At 43.9% G+C, this 15,877-nt stretch overlaps 1 protein-coding gene across 1 annotated transcript in view; it reads left to right on the top strand.

The window, feature by feature from the left end:
- The window catches only part of LOC111951782 (1-phosphatidylinositol 4,5-bisphosphate phosphodiesterase beta-3-like), a 120,370-nt gene that overhangs the window by 59,776 nt on the left and 44,717 nt on the right, over positions 1-15,877 (top strand). Inside the window, 8 exon segments of the mRNA XM_070434971.1 lie at positions 1,962-2,030; positions 11,443-11,592; positions 12,519-12,598; positions 12,685-12,738; positions 13,232-13,311; positions 14,563-14,662; positions 15,019-15,185; positions 15,366-15,512. Coding sequence (XP_070291072.1) covers positions 1,962-2,030; positions 11,443-11,592; positions 12,519-12,598; positions 12,685-12,738; positions 13,232-13,311; positions 14,563-14,662; positions 15,019-15,185; positions 15,366-15,512 — 847 coding nt within the window.

Below are 15,877 nucleotides of genomic sequence, written 5' to 3'. Positions count from 1 at the left end.
ACTCCGCATTGCGTCGTGCATAAGAAGAGCACTTAGCCATGGTATATTGGCCATATACCACACCCCCTTGTGCCTTATTGCTTAATTAGAATACATCAATAACAATCCATCCAATTTGGAAAAGTTTCAAAATCCAACTATGTTATCTTTCTACCATCTGAAATATGTCTGTATTTTACAGGCCTACACATAGGCCTATTATTCCAGTGTGTGAACTGTAGTAGAATGCTGTCACAAGGTAAAAATGCATTGAATAATACAGTCTAGCTGCAATGACTTTCTCTCTGTCCCCCACTCTATCTCATTTTCTCCTTCTCTTTCCCTAACATATAGTAGTAGTAATGATAGAAAAGGCTTACTATTACACACTGAGCCAACAACATGTACAGGCCAATATATGCCTGGAATGTGTGCCTGAAACGAACGAACAGAGAGAGAGAGACCCTCTGTTACACAACAAGTCAGAACATTTGGAGGATATGTCAGCTTGCTGCATCACCGTGGAGTGTTTGTGGGCGTGTGTGTGTGTGACCCAAGAGCCCTGGTATTTACCTGGCCATTTAGATCTGTGATTAGTGGTCTCTCTAACACACATACTCCACATGTGGGATGGACTCTTGGCGGTTGGTTAGCTAGCGAGTCAGTTGCCGTGGTTTCCAGMGAGTCGTCATGCCGATGTTGTAATGAAACCAWGGCCTCTGGGAGAGGTGTGTGTGTGTGTGTGTGTGTGTGTGTGTGTGTGTGTGTGTGTGTGTGTGTGTGTGTGTGTGTGTGTGTGTGTGTGTGTGTGTTTGCCTCAGGGAGAGAATATAAATGTCCTAACGACCCAGAAGCATTGTCCCCAGGAAGTAACATTTACGCACAGGCCAATCAGGAACGACCGGCTGCACCAGAAACAAATCCCATTGGTCTGCTGGTCCTGACCTCCAACCTTTCATGACCGCTACTCTGGAAAGATGTCTGGATGGAAAGAGCGAGGGAGGAAGAGAGGGAGAGTGAGGGAGTCAGATAGAGAAATACAGTCAGGACGACCTTCAGCTTAACAGCACAAATATTTAGTGTGGCCTCGACTCTGTTTATGGTGCCCTTTACGAGCATGTCCCCCCCCTTTCTCTCCCTCCCTCTCCTTCTTTCTCTCCCTACTTCCTCCTCTCCCTCCCTTTTTCTTCTTTCTCTCTCTCCTTTCTTCCATACATCATTCTCTCCTTCTCCTTTCTCTCTCCCTCTCTCTCACGTCTTCCTTCCCTATTTCCTTCTCTGTCTCCTTCTATCCCTCTTTCCGCCTGATGTCCAGTCTTTCTCAGACTATGTCCCAGACCTACAACCTAGCCCCCAGTCTTGTACACTGTTATGTTCAGTGTCTGTCAGTGTGACTTTGAACAGCCATAGAAGGTGCCCGGAAACCTCAAAGCTTATAGCTGCTCCGCTTCACATACTGTTTATGTCTGTGAGAGAGGGATGAAAGGAAGATGAGAGGTGGGAGCGGTGGATGAGAGGATAGAAAGAAAGGATCTGGGGTTGGAAGAAAGGGGGGGGGTATACAAAAAGGTTGAGGGGATAGAGGAGGGATTGCATGAGGGACAGGAGGAGAGGGGTTAGAAATAATGGATGAAGGGTTGGAGGAGTGATTGAGAAGTAATGGGGTGAAAAAGAAGAAGGCTTTTAAGCTCTGTAGTAAAAAGCATTAAAKGCTTAATTTCTATTTCACTCCTCTTCCTTTTCTTTTTCTATTGCTCTATTATTCTCTGTCCTGCTTCTTCTTACTTGTCTCACTGTCTGTCTCTCTCACTATCTCTCTCTGTTTCTGACTTTGTCTGTCTGAAAAACCTTTTTCAAGCAATGTATGTGGGACTGACCACAATGACAAGTATTAACATGCTTTATCTGTATCCCTTTCTGTCTTTATTTCTCTCTCTCTCACCCTCTCTCATTCTATAACTCCACATCTCTCTCTTTTTCAGGAAGTGGAAATTCTTGACATTAGCCAGATAAGAGACACCAGAACGGGGAAGTTAGCCAAACTACCAAAGGTGGGTAACGTGGATGTGTGATATCATTTTTCGTTGCAAAATGTTTTGCTACATTTTGATATGGTTCTACGGTGTGCACTTTATGAATAGGGGCCACAACGATGATTCTATCACAGCTGTGGATAGAGAATACGTCATGGGATACATTTGATTTACATTACATCTGACATTTTGGAGAGTTCGATGTGACCAATGATTATACATACACTAGATGACTGATAGGTGGCGCAGTGTTGAAGCCACCTTGCCTCCATCTTGGCACTCCCCCACCATTTGAAACTATATTTTGGAAGCTATAGAAATGCATTTATTAATGTCTGCATATATTTTTGCCACATGTATTCTATTACAGACACCTTAATATACAGTACCAGTCAAAAGTTTGGACACACCTACTCATTCCAGGGTTTTTCTTTATTTGTACTATTTTCTACATTGTAGAAGAATAGTGAAGACATTACAACTATGAAATAACACATATGAAATCATGTAGCAACCCAAAAAGTGTTAAACAGAACATATATTTGATATTCTTCAAAGTAGCCACCATTTGCCTTGATGACAGCTTTGCACACTCTTGGCATTCTCTCAACCAGCTTCAGCTTTTTGCTGAGTTTACATGTATTTTTTTTCTTGAAACATTTAATTGAAATACTGTAGAATTCCATTKATTCCTATTGAGTACCACAGGGTGAGTAATAGTTTCTATAAAACCTGGCGGTCAGACAGGGAAATGGTTTTACCATTCATTTTTCCCATAGAGGATTTTAGAAACACTTAAAATAAGGGCTGTTTCGTGTAGGCTTACCCTGGCATGATGTTTTGATAACCGTGTAAATCTCTCAAGAACAAGGTGACTTTAATCAATATATTTGGCTGTATTTACCCTCCAAAAATTAAACACTATTTAGCTGCTAATTTGGCTATCATAAAGATCTACAAATGTCATSTTGATCTGAACTAGACTCCCGAATTGAGGCAATGGTTAGAATCTCTGGATTAACTATCTAATGTCAGCTAAGTGTAGTAATGTATGAATTGGCTACATTTCTTTGAATTGACAATTCTGTGAACTGTCTTGTGCAAGTTTTTAATTGACACAATATTTGTTAGCAAAGGTGTCAGCTAAAGATGATGTGCAGGAGCATGCAGGGATTTGTAGTTTTGCATGTCTACTTTGATGATAATTAGCATTTTCTAATCTGAGCGTAATTAGAGCCAAATATATTGATAAAATTCACCTGTCCGAGAGAGATTTACATTGTTATCAAAACGTCACGCCAGGGTAAGCCTACACAAAACACAGCCCTTATTTTAAGTGTTTCTAAAATCTCCAATGGGAAAAAATAATGGTGGAAAAACGATTGGAACCATTTCCCTGTTTGACTGCTAGGTTTTATGGGTATTATGACACCTCCACTGTTGGGCTCTATGGAGGAGTGCATATATGYCTGACCGGTGGCTTCAAAGCCTCTCAATGGCCAATACATAGCATCATCAATCCAGGGTTTATATACATCATTGGATATGACACATGCTTGCTTCATACTGGTCCTCAGTGCAAGGTGTTGTGTAGAAAAGGGTTCCCTGTTTCCAGTTGTCTGGAAACAGGGAGTTGTCTCTCTGCTTGTCTGGTTGCCCACCCACGCACGCACGCACGCACGCACGCCACACACACACACACACACCACACACACACACACACACCACACACACACACACACACACACACACACACACACACAACACACACACACAACAACACACACACACACACACACACACACACACACACTGCCAGCAACATCTGTGTGTGGGTGTCTGACAGTTGATTATCTCAGTCCCCTTTGGACTCTCAAACAAGGGAAAGGGAGGCGACACAAATACACACACACTTTCACAGGAAATTATGTAAACAGAGACAGTGTCACAGGAAGTAGTTGATTAAGCTGCGGGCATAGGTCACCCTCAACATTCCCCTTAACCACAGATCTAGGATCAGCTTCTCCTATGACCAAGCCTAACCTTAATCACTACACGCTAGAATAGAAAACTGAKCTTAGATCAGTGTTATCCTTCTCCATTGTGCAAGTTTGTGTGACGCTAAACTCATTGCTGTGATCTGCACATACACACGTTTTTTTTTCAAAAAAAAATCCCCACACAGACTCATTATTGTCCCAAAATGATGTTTGCTTTGTTCTAAATACATACAGTATATATACAGTGGTGCAACTTTCACTGGGGACAGGGCCACATTCTGAAATTGAATTGTTGTCCCCCAGTTTTATCATTGGATGGTGATACAAAACGAGGCAACGATGTGCTTTAGGACCATAAGGACGCCTCTGAGCAGTCGGGTAGGCTGTTTACATAATGTTGCTGCTACCGTCTCTTATGACCGAAAAGAGCTTCTGGACATCAGAACTGGGATTATTCACCTCTAATTGGACGAGGAGTTCTTCTTCATTGAGTCGGACGCAAGGGATATACTGCAGACACACGACCAGGCCCCGATCCCCGTAATTCGCTGGAGAAGGAAACTGAGATTTCGAGGCAAAAGATCAGCGTGACGAGTAGCCAATCTGCCCTTGCCTTCCGTTCTGCAAGCTAATGTTCAATCGCTGGAAAATAAATGGGACGAACTGAAAGCACATATATCCTGCCAACGGGACATTAATAACTGTAATATCTTATGTTTCACCGAATCGTGGCTGAACGACGACATTAAGAACATACAGCTGGCGGGTTATACACTCTATCAGCAAGACAGAACAGCAGCCTCTGGTAACACATGGGGCAGGGGGCCTATGCATAAGCTGGTGAACGATATCTAAGGAAGTCTCAAAGTTTTGCTCTCCTGAGGTAGAGTATCTCATGATAAGCTGTAGACCACACTATCTACCTAGAGAGTTTTCATCTGCATTTTCCGTAGCTGTTTACATCCACCACAGAGCGAGGTTGGCACTAAAACCGCACTCAATGAGCTGTATTCTGCCATAAGCAAACAGGAAACCGCTCATCCAGAGGCGGCGCTCCTAGTGGCCGGTGACTTTAATGCAGGGAAACTTAAATCAGTTTTACCGAATTTCTATCAGCATGTTAAATGTGCAATTAGAGGGAAACATTTCTAGACCACCTTTACTCCACACACAGAGACGTGTACAAAGCTCTCTTTCGTCCTCCATTTTGCAAATCTGACCATAACTCTATCCTCCTGATTCCTGCTTACAAGCAAAAATCYGTCWAAAAAAAAGTGGTCAGATGAACAGATGCTAAACTACTGGACTGTTTTGCWAGCACAGACTGGAATATGTTCCGGAATTCTTCCGATGGTATTGAGGTGTACACCACATCAGTCACTGGCTTTATCAGTGACTGTACGTACATACCCCAATCAGAAGCCATGGATTACAGGCAACATTCGCACTGAGCTAAAGGGTAGAGCTGCCGCTTTCAAGGAGCGGGACTCTAACCCAGAAGCTTGTAAGAAATCCCGCTATGCCCTCCGACGAACCTTCAAACAGGAAAAGAGTCAATACAGGACTAAGATCGAATCGTACTATATCGGCGCCGATGCCCGTCTGATGTGGCAGGGCTTGCAAACTATTACAGACTACAAAGGGAAGCAGAGCCGAGAGCTGCCCAGTGACATGAGGCTACCAGATGAGCTAAATAACTTCTATGCTTGCTTCGAGGCAAGTAACACTGAAACATGCATGAGAGCATCAGCTGTTCTGGATGACTGTGTGATCACGCTCTCCGCAGCCGATGTGAGTAAGACCTTTAAACAGGTCAACATTCAGAAGGCCGCTGGGCCAGACGAATTACCAGGACGTGTGCTCCGAGCATGAGCTGACCATCTGGCAAGTCTCTTCACTGACATTTTCAACCTTTCCCTGTCTGAGTCTGTAATACCAACATGTTTCAAGCAGACCACCATATTCCCTGTGCCCAAGAACGCCAAGGTAGCCTGCCTAAATGACTACCGACCCATAGCACTCACGTCTGTAGCCATGAAATGCTTTGAAAGACTGGTCATGGCTCACATCAACACCATTATCCCAGAAACCCTAGACCCACTCCAATATGCATACCGCACCAACAGATCCACAGATGATGCAATCTCCATTGGACTCCACACTGCTCTTTCCCACCTGGACAAAAGGAACACCTACAGTTGAAGTCGGAAGTTTACATACCCTTATGTTGGAGTCATTAAAACTCGTTTTTCAACCACTCCACAAAATTCTTGTTAACAAACTATAGTTTTGGCAAGTCGGTTAGGACATCTACTTTGTGCATGACAAATCATTTTTCCAACTATTGTTTAGACAGATTATTACACTTATAATTCACTGACTCACAATTCCAGTGGGCCAGAAGTTTGACTGTGCCTTTAAACAGCTTGGAAAATTCCACTAGATGATGTCATGACTTTAGAAGCTTCTGATAGGCTAATTGACATCATTTGAGTCAATTGTAGGTGTACCTGTGGATGTATTTCAAGGCCTACCTTCAAACTCAGTGCCTCTTTGCTTGACATCATCCAAAGAAATCGCCAAGACCTCAGAAAAMAAATTGTAGACCTCCACAAGTCTGGTTCATCCTTGGGAGCAATTTCCAAACGGCTGAAGGTACCATGTTCATCTGTACAAAGAATTGTACGCAAGTATAAACACCATGGGACCACGCAGCCGTCATACCGCTCAGGAAGGAGACGCATTCTGTCTCCTAGAGATTAACTTACGTTGGTGCGAAAAGTGCAGATCAATCCCAGAACAACAGCAAAGGACCTTGTGAAGATGGTGGAGGATACAGGTACAAAAGTATCTATATCCACAGTAAAACGAGTCCTATATCGACAACCTGAACGGCCGCTCAGCAAGGAAGAAGCCACTGCGCCAAAACCGCCATAAAAAGGGCAGACTACGGTTTTGCAACTGCACARGGGGACAAAAATCYTACTTTTTTGAGAAATTTCCTCTGTTCTGATGAAAGAAAAATGTAACTGTTTGGCCATAATGACCATCGTTGTGTTTGGAGGAAAAAGGGGGATGCTTGCAAGCTGAAGGACACCATCCCAACCGTGTAGCACAGGGGTGGCAGCATCATGTTGTGGGGGTGCTTTGCTGCAGAAGGGACTGGTGCACTTCACAAAATGGATGGTATCAAGAGGAACGATAATTATGTGGATAAGTTGAAGCAACATCTCAAGACATCAGTCAGGAAGTTAAAGCTTGGTCGCAAATGGGTCTTCCAAATGGACAATGACCCCAAGCATACTTCCAAAGTTGTGGTAAAATGGCTTAAGGACAACAAAGTCATGGTATTGGAGTGGCCATCACAAAGCCCTAACCTCAATCCCATAGAAAATTTGTGGGCAGAACTGAAAAAAGCGTGTGCGAGCAAAGAGGCCTACAATCCTGACTCAGTTACACCAGCTCTGTCAGGAGGAATGGGCCAAAATTCACCCAACTTATTGTGGGAAGCTTTTGGAAGGCTACCTGAAATGTTTGACCCAAGTTAAACAATTTGAAGGCAATTCTACCAAATACTAATTGAGTGTATGTAAACTTCTGACCCACTGGGAATGTGATGAAAGAAATAAAAGCTGTAATAAATCATTCTCTCTACTATTATTCTGACATTTGACATTCTTAAATTACAGTGGTGATCCTAACTGACCTAAGACAGGGAATTTTTACTAGGATTAAATGTCAGGAATTGTGAAAAACTGAGTTMAAATGTATTTGGCTAAGGTGTATGTAAACTTCTGACTTCGACTGTATATTATCTCCCCCCCACTTCTAAAACCAAAGTTGCATCCCTGCATATGCATACAGTATAACGTTTATATTATTAACAGAAGAACAGAATGACAAGATCTTATAGAGCAGGACTACCCAACTGGTGGACTGCGGGCGAAATATTTGGCCCCCCAAGTTTTCTGGAAATGAGAGACACGTGATCTTATACAAATGTAAGGAAGGTTTGAAATGACTATGTTTTAGTCAAATATTATATATGTTTGGGCTTCTTGCTGTCAGTTTGCAATCTACAAATTATTTGTATTTATGTTCCGGCCCCCTGACCATCCGCTCAATAAAGACTTTACTGAGTTAGATTTCATCTAAGGAAATCAGTCAAATGAAATAAATTCATTAGACCCTAATCTATGGATTTCACATGACTAGGCAGGTGTGCCTCCATGGGTGGGCCTTGGAGGGCATAGGCCCACCAACTTGGCAGCCAGGCCCAGCCAATCAAAATGTGTTTTTCCTGACTAAAGAGCTTTATTACAGTCAGGAATACTCCTCAGCAGGAATACTCCCCCCAGACGATCCCACAGTTGAAGAAGCCAGATGTGGAGGTCCTGGGCTGGCGTGGTTACTGCCAAATTCTCTATAAAGGAAGTTGGAGCATGCTCCAGTCAAAAAATGTAGAACCAGGAACAGATATAGCCCTTGGTTCACTCCAGACCTGTCTGCCCTTGACCAGCACAAAAACATCCTGTGGCGTACTGCATTAGCATCGAATAGCACCCATGATATGCAACTTTTCAGGGAAGTTAGGAACCAATATACACAGGCAGTTAGGAAAGCTAAGGCTACCTTTTTCAAACAGAAATTTGCATCCTGTAGCACAAACTCAAAAAAGTTCTGGGATACTGTAAAGTCCATGGAGAATAAAAGCACCTCCTCCCAGCTGAGGCTAGGAAACATTGTCACCACCAATACATCCGCTTTAATTGAGAATTTCAACAAGCATTTTTCTACGGCTGGCCATGCTTTCCACCTGGCTACCCCTACCCCGGTCAACTACCTTGCACCCCCCACAGCAACTCGCCCAAGCCTCCACCATTTCTCCTTCACCCAAATCCAGATAGCTGATGTTCTGAAAGAGCTGCAAAATCTGGACCCCTACAAATCAGCCGGGCTAGACAATCTGGACCCTCTCTTTGTAAAAATATCTGCCGAAATTGTTGCAACCCCTATTACTAGCCTGTTCAACCTCTCTTTTGTATCGTTTGAGATTCCCAAAGATTGGAAAGCTGCTGCGATCATCCTCTTCAAAGGGGAGCCACTCTAGACCCAAACTGCTACAGACCTATATCTATCCTACCCTGCCTTTCTAAGGTCTTCAAAAGCCAAGTTAATAAACAGATTACTGACCATTTCGAATCCCACCGTACCTTCTCCGCTATGCAATCTGGTTTCAGAGCTGGTCATGGGTGCACCTCAGCCACGCTCAAGGTTCTAAACGATATCATAACCGCCATCGATACATTACTGTGACATTACTGTGCAGCCGTCCTCATCAACCTGGCCAAGGCTTTCGACTCTGTCAATCACCACATTCTTATCGGCAGACAAAACAGCCTTGGTTTCTCAAATGACTGCCTCGCCTGGTTCACCAACTACTTCTCTGATAGAGTTCAGTGTGTCAAATTGAAGGGCCTGTTGTCCGAACCTCTGGCAGTCTCTATGGGGGTGCCACAGGGTTCAATTCTCGGGCCGACTCTCTTCTCTGTATACATCAATGATGTCGCTCTTGCTGGTAGTTATTCTCTGATCCACCTCTACGCAGATGACACCATTCTGTATACRTCTGGCCCTTCTTTGGACACTGTGTTAACTAACCTACAGACGAGCTTCAATGCCATGCAACTCTACTTCCGTGTCCTCCAACTGCTCTTAAATGGAAAATAAATGCATGCTCTTCAACCGGTCGCTGCCCACACCTGCCCGCCCGTCCAGCATCACTACTCTGGACGGTTCTGACTTAGAATATGTGGACAACTACAAATACCTAGGTGTCTGGTTAGACTGTAAACTCTCCTTCCAGACTCARATTAAGCATCTCCAATCCAAAATTAAATCTAGAATCATCTTCCTATTTCGCAACAAAGCATCCTTCACTCATGCTGCCAAACATACCCTTGTAAAACTGACCATCCTACCGATCCTTGACTTCGGCGATGTCAATTACAAAATGGCCTCCGACACTCTACTCAACAAATTGGATGCAGTCTATCACAGTGCCATCCGTTTTGTCACCAAAGCCCCATATACTACCCACCACTGCGACCTGTACGCTCTCGTTGGCTGGCCCTCGCTTCATACTCATCGCCAAATCCACTGGCTCCAGGTCATCTACAAGTCTCTGCTAGGTAAAGCCCCACCTTATCTCAGCTCACTGGTCACCATAGCAGCACCCACCCGTAGCACGCGCTCCAGCAGGTATATCTCACTGGTCACCCCCAAAGCCAATTCCTCCTTTGGCCACCTTTCCTTCCAGTCTCTGCTGCCAATGACTGGAACGAACTGCAAAAATCACTGAAGCTGGAGACTCATATCTCCCTCACTAGCTTTAKGCACCAGCTGTCAGAGCAGCTCACAGATCACTGCACCTGTACATAGCCCATCTGCAAATAGCTCATCCAACTACCTCATCCCCATACTGTATTTATTTATTTATCTTGCTCCTTTGCACCCCAGTATCTCTACTTGCACGTTCGTCTTCTGCACATCAATCACTCCAGTGTCTAATTGGTATATTGTAATTACTTCGCCACCATTGCCTATTTATTGCCTTACCTCCCTTATCTTACCTCATTTGCACACACTGTATATATATTTTCTTCACCTGTATTATTGACTGTATGTTTTGTTTATTCCATGTGTAACTCTGTGGTGTTGTATGTATCGAACTGCTTTGCTTTATTCTTGGCCAGGTCGCAGTTGTAAATGATCACTTGTTCTCAACTAGCCTACCTGGTTAAATAAAGGTGAAATTATTATTATATATATATTTTTAAAGTGGCCTTTTATTGTCCTCAGCACAAGATGCACCTGTTATGATCATGCTGTTTAGTCAGCTTCTGGATATGCCACACCTGTCAGGTCTTGGCAAAGTGCTCACTAACAGGGATGAAAACAGATTTGTGCACAAAATTTGAGAGAAATAAGCTTTTTGTGCATATGAAACATTTCTGGGATATTTTATTTCAGCTCATTAAACATGGGACCAACACATTTTGTTCAGTGTAGTTGATGATCCCTCTTATAGAGAATGAACAGTAAAGTATAGAAAAGTGTCAAAAGCTGGGAAGGACGATGGTAGTTGGTATGTTGTTAGTTTGTGTATGTATGTTGAAGGACCGTGTGTCAGTGATGCGTTACTGATGTGTATGTGGTTATGTGGTTATGATGTAGTTAGTATGTTCTTAGCGTGTATTTAGTATATTATTAGCATTTTAATAACGTGTTGTACGTTCTCTCCCATAGGACCCGGTATTAAGAAGTGCACTGGGTTCAGTAACAGAAGTGCTGCGTTTGTTAACATGTTTATAATGTGTTGTTACATGTTTTTAGCGTGTAGTTATATTGTTGTGTATTGTCTCTGGTAGGACCCACGTGTCAGAGAGGTTTTGGGGTTCGGTAAACCAGGCGAAGGGGGTGTTGCCGTGGAGGGGAAGCTGGTAACGGTTGTCCACGGCAATGACCTGGTCAACGTATCCTTCCTCAACTTCCAGGCCATGCAGGAAGACACTGCCAAGGTTACCATGGAAATACCTTTCTCTCTCCTCCCCTCTCATCCATCACTACTCTCATCATTCTATCACTATCTTCTCTCATCCCTCTATCACTATCATCTCTCCTATCATCCCTCTATCACTCCTTTCTTGTTCCCTCTGCCCCTTTTCTCTTTTCTGTTCCCTCCTCTCCTCTCATCCCTTTATCACTTTATTTTATCCTCTCCTATCATCCATCCCTCCTCTCACCCCTTTATCGCTCTCTTCTCTCCTCTCACCTATCGCTACCTCTGTCCCCTTCACTCTCTCTCCCTTCCTTCCTTGACTTACAATGGAAACACCTCTACTCATCTCTCAAATCCCTCTCTCACTTGCCTCTCTATCGTTACCTTTGTATCTTAATTCCATCTTTCCTCCTTCCTTGACTTAACAAATAAACACATATAATCTCCATCTATCACTCTCTTCTCTCTGCTTATGTTTTTTCTGTTTCTCTCTCTCTCCTCTCACCCTCTAACACTGAGCTGCTCACCTGTTCCTGTTGTTTGTTCCCTCCTCCTTTCTCTCTTTCACTCCATCTCTTTTATGTTTGCATTCATCTCTCTCTTCCCTCCCTCCTTCCCCCTCCACTCTCTCTGTTTTCCCCTTCTGTGTCCCCCCCAAATGACACCCTATTCCCTACATAGTGCACTACTTTTCACCAGAGCCCTATGGGCCTTAGTCAAAAGCAGTGCACTATATAGGGAATAGGGTGRGATTTGGGACATGTCCTGTATCTCTCAGTCCCTGCACTGATTGTGTTCTTCGTGATATTGAGTCTGTGGTTTGTGTTTATGTAACTGTGGGTGGCACTTACAGTTATGATTGTAAGTGCTGATCGTGTATGTGTTTGTGTGTGTATCACTGTTCTTGATAATAATTGTTCACTGTGTGTGTGTGTGTATGTTCAGGTGTGGACAGAGGAGCTGTTTAAACTGGCCACAAACATTCTGTCTCAGAATGCATCTCGCAACACCTTCCTCCTCAAAGCGTAAGTTGTGTGTGTGTGGTGTGCATCTTATTCATACTGAAATAGCATGTTTTTCGATGCTCTCTCTCTCTCTCTCTCTTTCTCAGGTACACCAAGTTAAAGTTGCAGGTGAATCAGGATGGAAAGATTCCAGTGAAGAAGTGAGACACACACATACACACTTCTGCCTTTCCTGACATAGTTATCAGACATGACTTTCCACTTCTCCTTTCTACCTCTTTTCTCAGTTTCACTTTCTCCCTCTGTTGTTCTCTACCTTGTCTCTCTTTTTCTCTCCTTCTGGCTCTCTATCCCTCTCAACTAATTTTAATGTAACTGAAATCCAGCCAATGTAACAGTTTGTTTCCAAACTAAATGCAACGTGCTTAGGTGAACTTAATTATTACATCCAATTTAGTAAGATGGATTCTAACGATCACACATCCTCTCCCCCTCCATTTCAATTCAGTTGAAATGCTTTATTGGCGTGACAATCTTTTTTTGTGTTGCCAAATCAGCAATGCTGAACAAGTCTCTCGCTCTCTCTTCCCTCCCCTCCTCGTCTTCCTCACTCTGTCTCCCTGCCTCCCTCTGTCTCCCTCTCTCCCTCCCTCCCCCTGTCCCTCTTTCCCTCCCTCACTCTTTCTCGCTCAGTATTCTTAAGATGTTTTCTGATAAGAAGCGAGTGGAGACAGCGCTGGAGCAGTGTGGTTTGGTCCCCAACAGGGTAATCTATCAATCAATCACTCAATCAATTAATTAACTATCAATCTATAATCACCTCTCTGTCATASTTATCAGTAAAATTATTATTGAATCACAATCCTTAATTTATTCATGTGGTTGGAATAGTGTGGTCTGATCAGGGTAAACAATATCTTGAAATATAACCAATGACCTCATCTCTAACCTGTCTGGCACAGTTATCAGTTATCAAATTRGTCCATAATCCTCTATTTGTGTTTATCAGTAAATACGGTGTAGGATGAAGTTGCCCCTAGAGCTGATCAGCATATGTGAACTGCTGAAAGCATTGCAAAGTCAGGTTCAAAGGTCAAAGTTCAAACCCATTTCCTCCGTAATATRGTGGTGTCCCTTAAGGCGTCCGCATGCTTCCCATCTGAAACAGTTCAGAACAGTTTGTGCATATACTGTATTATTACAACATTTTGTGATGTTTTGGTTTTCGGCAAGGGMTTTTTCGGCTGTTCGTGCACACAAATTCAAGTCTTTGCACCTTCGACTGGTCATTGGTCAACAGTAGGGATTCTTCAATGAAGTGCTTGTTGTCATTCAACAGAATATACTCTGTTTTTCAGTCACTCTCACATAATCTATCCTGGCAGAAATATCTCCTTGCACCATATAGGTAGAATATCGTGTTTGGGGTGTAATATACTTAGACATGCGGGAGCTTTAGTCGTAGACCAATTTCTCCCTATGAATAACACACACACACACACACAACACACACACACACACACACACACACACACACACACACACACACACACACACACACACACACACACACACACACACACAACCACACACAACACACACACACACACACACCCCCCCCCCCCCCCCCAGATGCTGGCAACATAGTGTGCTGCCCTGGTAACCATTGTTTTGTATGAGCTGGTCATAACCAGGCCTTTGTGTGTTATTATGTCCCATTCTGCCCCCTGGTCCATAAAGAAGGCTGTTAAACTGACTGGTCAAGGTTTAACATCTATTAAATAACTAAACCCAACCATCTACGGACAGTTGCTGAGAGAATCTTGATGATGTGTAGCCGTAGCTGTACATAGTTGTTCATAGTTCCACCAGTTGGTGTTGCGGGAAAACAACCCAATAGATCAATAGTTAGTTTGCTGTAGTTTGCTGTAGTTTGATAGATGTGAAGAAGCCTTTCAACTGACACTTTGATTTCTTCTCCTCTTCATCTCTCCCTCTCTCCGCCTCCCTTCATCCCTCGCCACCTCGCTGTAGGGAGGGCATTAAGCCAGATGATTTTACATGGAAATGTTCCAAGACTTTCTACACAGCTCTGTCTACGACCAGAGAATAGAAACGCATCTTGTCGAGCTGTGAGTCACTCACACACACCGAATGCAATTGAACGTGATCGCACATAACCACAACACTCACACACCACACACACACACACACACACACACACACACACACACACACACACACACACACACACACACACACACAACACACACACACAACACACACCACACACACACACACACACACACAAAACAAACAAAGCGCACCACTATACACCAAAATAATATGTTATGGGATGCCAAGTGCGTGAACAAAATAAGAAATGTGCGTGATGCTCTATGGTCTGCAACCAGATTCAAATCTACAACATATTCTTCTCTGAACCCCCCCCTGCCCCCCCCCCCCCCCCCCCCCCTCAGTGGTTCGAGGGAAAGCCTTTCCTCTTCCTTGGATCAGCTGACAGACTTTATAAACCGTCGTCAGAGAGACTCTCGTCTCAACGAGGTCCTCTATCCTCCTCTGAAGAGAGAGCAGATCAGACAACTGATGGAGAAATACGAGAGCAACGCTAGCCAGCTGGAGAGAGGTAATGGGGGCAGAGAGAGACTGTTTGTGGTTGTTGTGTGTATATGTGTTTGCACAGACACCTGTGTGTGTTTATTTTTGATCACTCACTTCTCTTCCCACTTTCTCACTCTCCCTCTTTCTCTCTTCCCTCCTTTCTCTCCCTCCTTCCCTTTCTCTCTCTCTCTCTCTCTCTCTCCAGACCAGATCAGTCTGATGGGGTTCAGTAAATATCTTGGAGGAGAGGAGAATACCATCGTCCCACCAGAGAGACTAGACATCATAGATGATATGAACCAGCCCCTGTCCCACTACTTTATCAACTCTTCACACAACACATACCTCACAGGTAGGTACACACACAGACACACACCCGGACACACACACAAATGCACACGCTCAAATGCATGCAAACACGTCACAAGTTCACACACACAGAGATATGCACACAGACAAGCCTCACAGCTACACACACACAGGTAGCSTAGCGGTTAAGAGCGTTGGGCCAGTAACTGAAAGGTCGCTGGTTTGAATCCCTGAGCCGGCAAGATGGAAAAAAAATCAACCGTTCTGCCCTTGAGCAAGGCAGTTAATCCACAAGAACAACTGCTCCCCAGGCGCCAATGACATGGACGTCGATTCAGATAGCCCCCCGCACCTCTCTGATTCAGAGGGGTTAAATGTGGAAGATACATTTAGTTGAACGCATTCAAC

This window comes from Salvelinus sp. IW2-2015, linkage group LG3 (assembly GCF_002910315.2).
Source record: "Salvelinus sp. IW2-2015 linkage group LG3, ASM291031v2, whole genome shotgun sequence".
Lineage (NCBI taxonomy): Eukaryota > Metazoa > Chordata > Actinopteri > Salmoniformes > Salmonidae > Salvelinus > Salvelinus sp. IW2-2015.
The sequence above is the reverse complement of the archived record's forward strand: the minus strand, read 5'-3'. Positions and strand labels throughout refer to the sequence as shown.